This window comes from Cebus imitator, unplaced genomic scaffold, assembly GCF_001604975.1.
Source record: "Cebus imitator isolate Cc_AM_T3 unplaced genomic scaffold, Cebus_imitator-1.0 Scaffold1029, whole genome shotgun sequence".
NCBI lineage: Eukaryota > Metazoa > Chordata > Mammalia > Primates > Cebidae > Cebus > Cebus imitator.
Window position 1 is genome coordinate 39,829 of NW_016108344.1, and position 995 is coordinate 40,823.

A 995-nucleotide genomic window follows, 5' to 3' on the forward strand; every position below is an offset into this window, starting at 1 on the left:
CTCATAAGAAGTCTATTTTTGTTGGCTCCGACATTCGGTTTGTTTTCTTCCTGTTGGGAGCAGGATTTCTCAATGCCTTCTGGAATGTTCACCTCTGTGTTTTTTCTGGAAGGAGGCCTGCCAGATGCCACCATGTTGGCATTTTGGGCACGACACAGAAAGCCAGGGACTGGGGAGAAGAAACGCAAACACATGATGGGTTAGAAACTGGTGATGTGAAATTGGTTTAATCAGGACTGAGGGTGTCACTGACAGTCTTGGCTACTGATTTAAAGATGTTGTTTTCCTGCTTTTTCTCTTCTCACCTCCTCTCTCGATCTCCTTAAAGCAACTTGTCTTAGCTACTCAGTCACCCTGAAACCTGGAAATAAACACTTCTACCTTTATCTTGCTTGTAAGTTCTGCAGAATCTTATATGGTAGACAGGATTCTTGTCAACATGATTTAGCCTCTTGCTGAGAAAAACAGGTGGTTCTGTGCCTGCGTCAGGAATCAATAGCTGCGATATTAACACTAGTCCCACACCGGCCTTACTGCAGACGTGGAAAAGTTGCTAAATACTTTGGCCTCTGTCTTCCATCTATAACAAAATGTTAAAATACCCATTGCTATTTTCCTAGAAGTAGGGGAAGGATGAAATTAACTTTGAAGAAGAGAGTGTGTCTTTTCTCAGAGACAAGACAGAACATCGTTCAGCACTTCCGTGATGGTGAACCTATAGAACTAACCTTCCGTCTTCAGCCGGCAGCCCAGGTAGTAGGCCACTTGACTCATAAGAAGTTTATTTCTGCTGTCTCTGTATATCTGTTCTTCATCGTGATCTTTTCGATCTTCTGTAAACAAATTCAGAAGAGCAGGTCACATTAAGCAAATCGCACTTCACACAAGACCAAATCAGTGTTTGGTCATAGCACAAGGACTTAAAATATTCTCAGTGTAAGAATGTGATATTCTGATGGGAATGTTCTAACGGGCCCTAGACTAAGTCACCCTAG

General features: G+C 42.5%; 1 protein-coding gene and 1 long non-coding RNA gene across 3 annotated transcripts in view; both read right to left on the reverse strand.

The window, feature by feature from the left end:
* Window positions 1–995, reverse strand: part of LOC119469923 — a 51,587-nt gene that overhangs the window by 33,360 nt on the left and 17,232 nt on the right. The gene's annotated exons all lie outside the window — the stretch shown is intronic.
* Window positions 1–995, reverse strand: part of LOC108298648 (neuroblastoma breakpoint family member 1-like) — an 18,698-nt gene that overhangs the window by 14,664 nt on the left and 3,039 nt on the right. For both annotated transcript variants that reach the window (XM_017521271.2, XM_037735859.1), the window contains exon 2: window positions 729–833. In XM_017521271.2, the coding sequence (XP_017376760.1) occupies window positions 729–833 (105 nt within the window). The remainder of the gene's footprint in view (window positions 1–728; window positions 834–995) is intronic.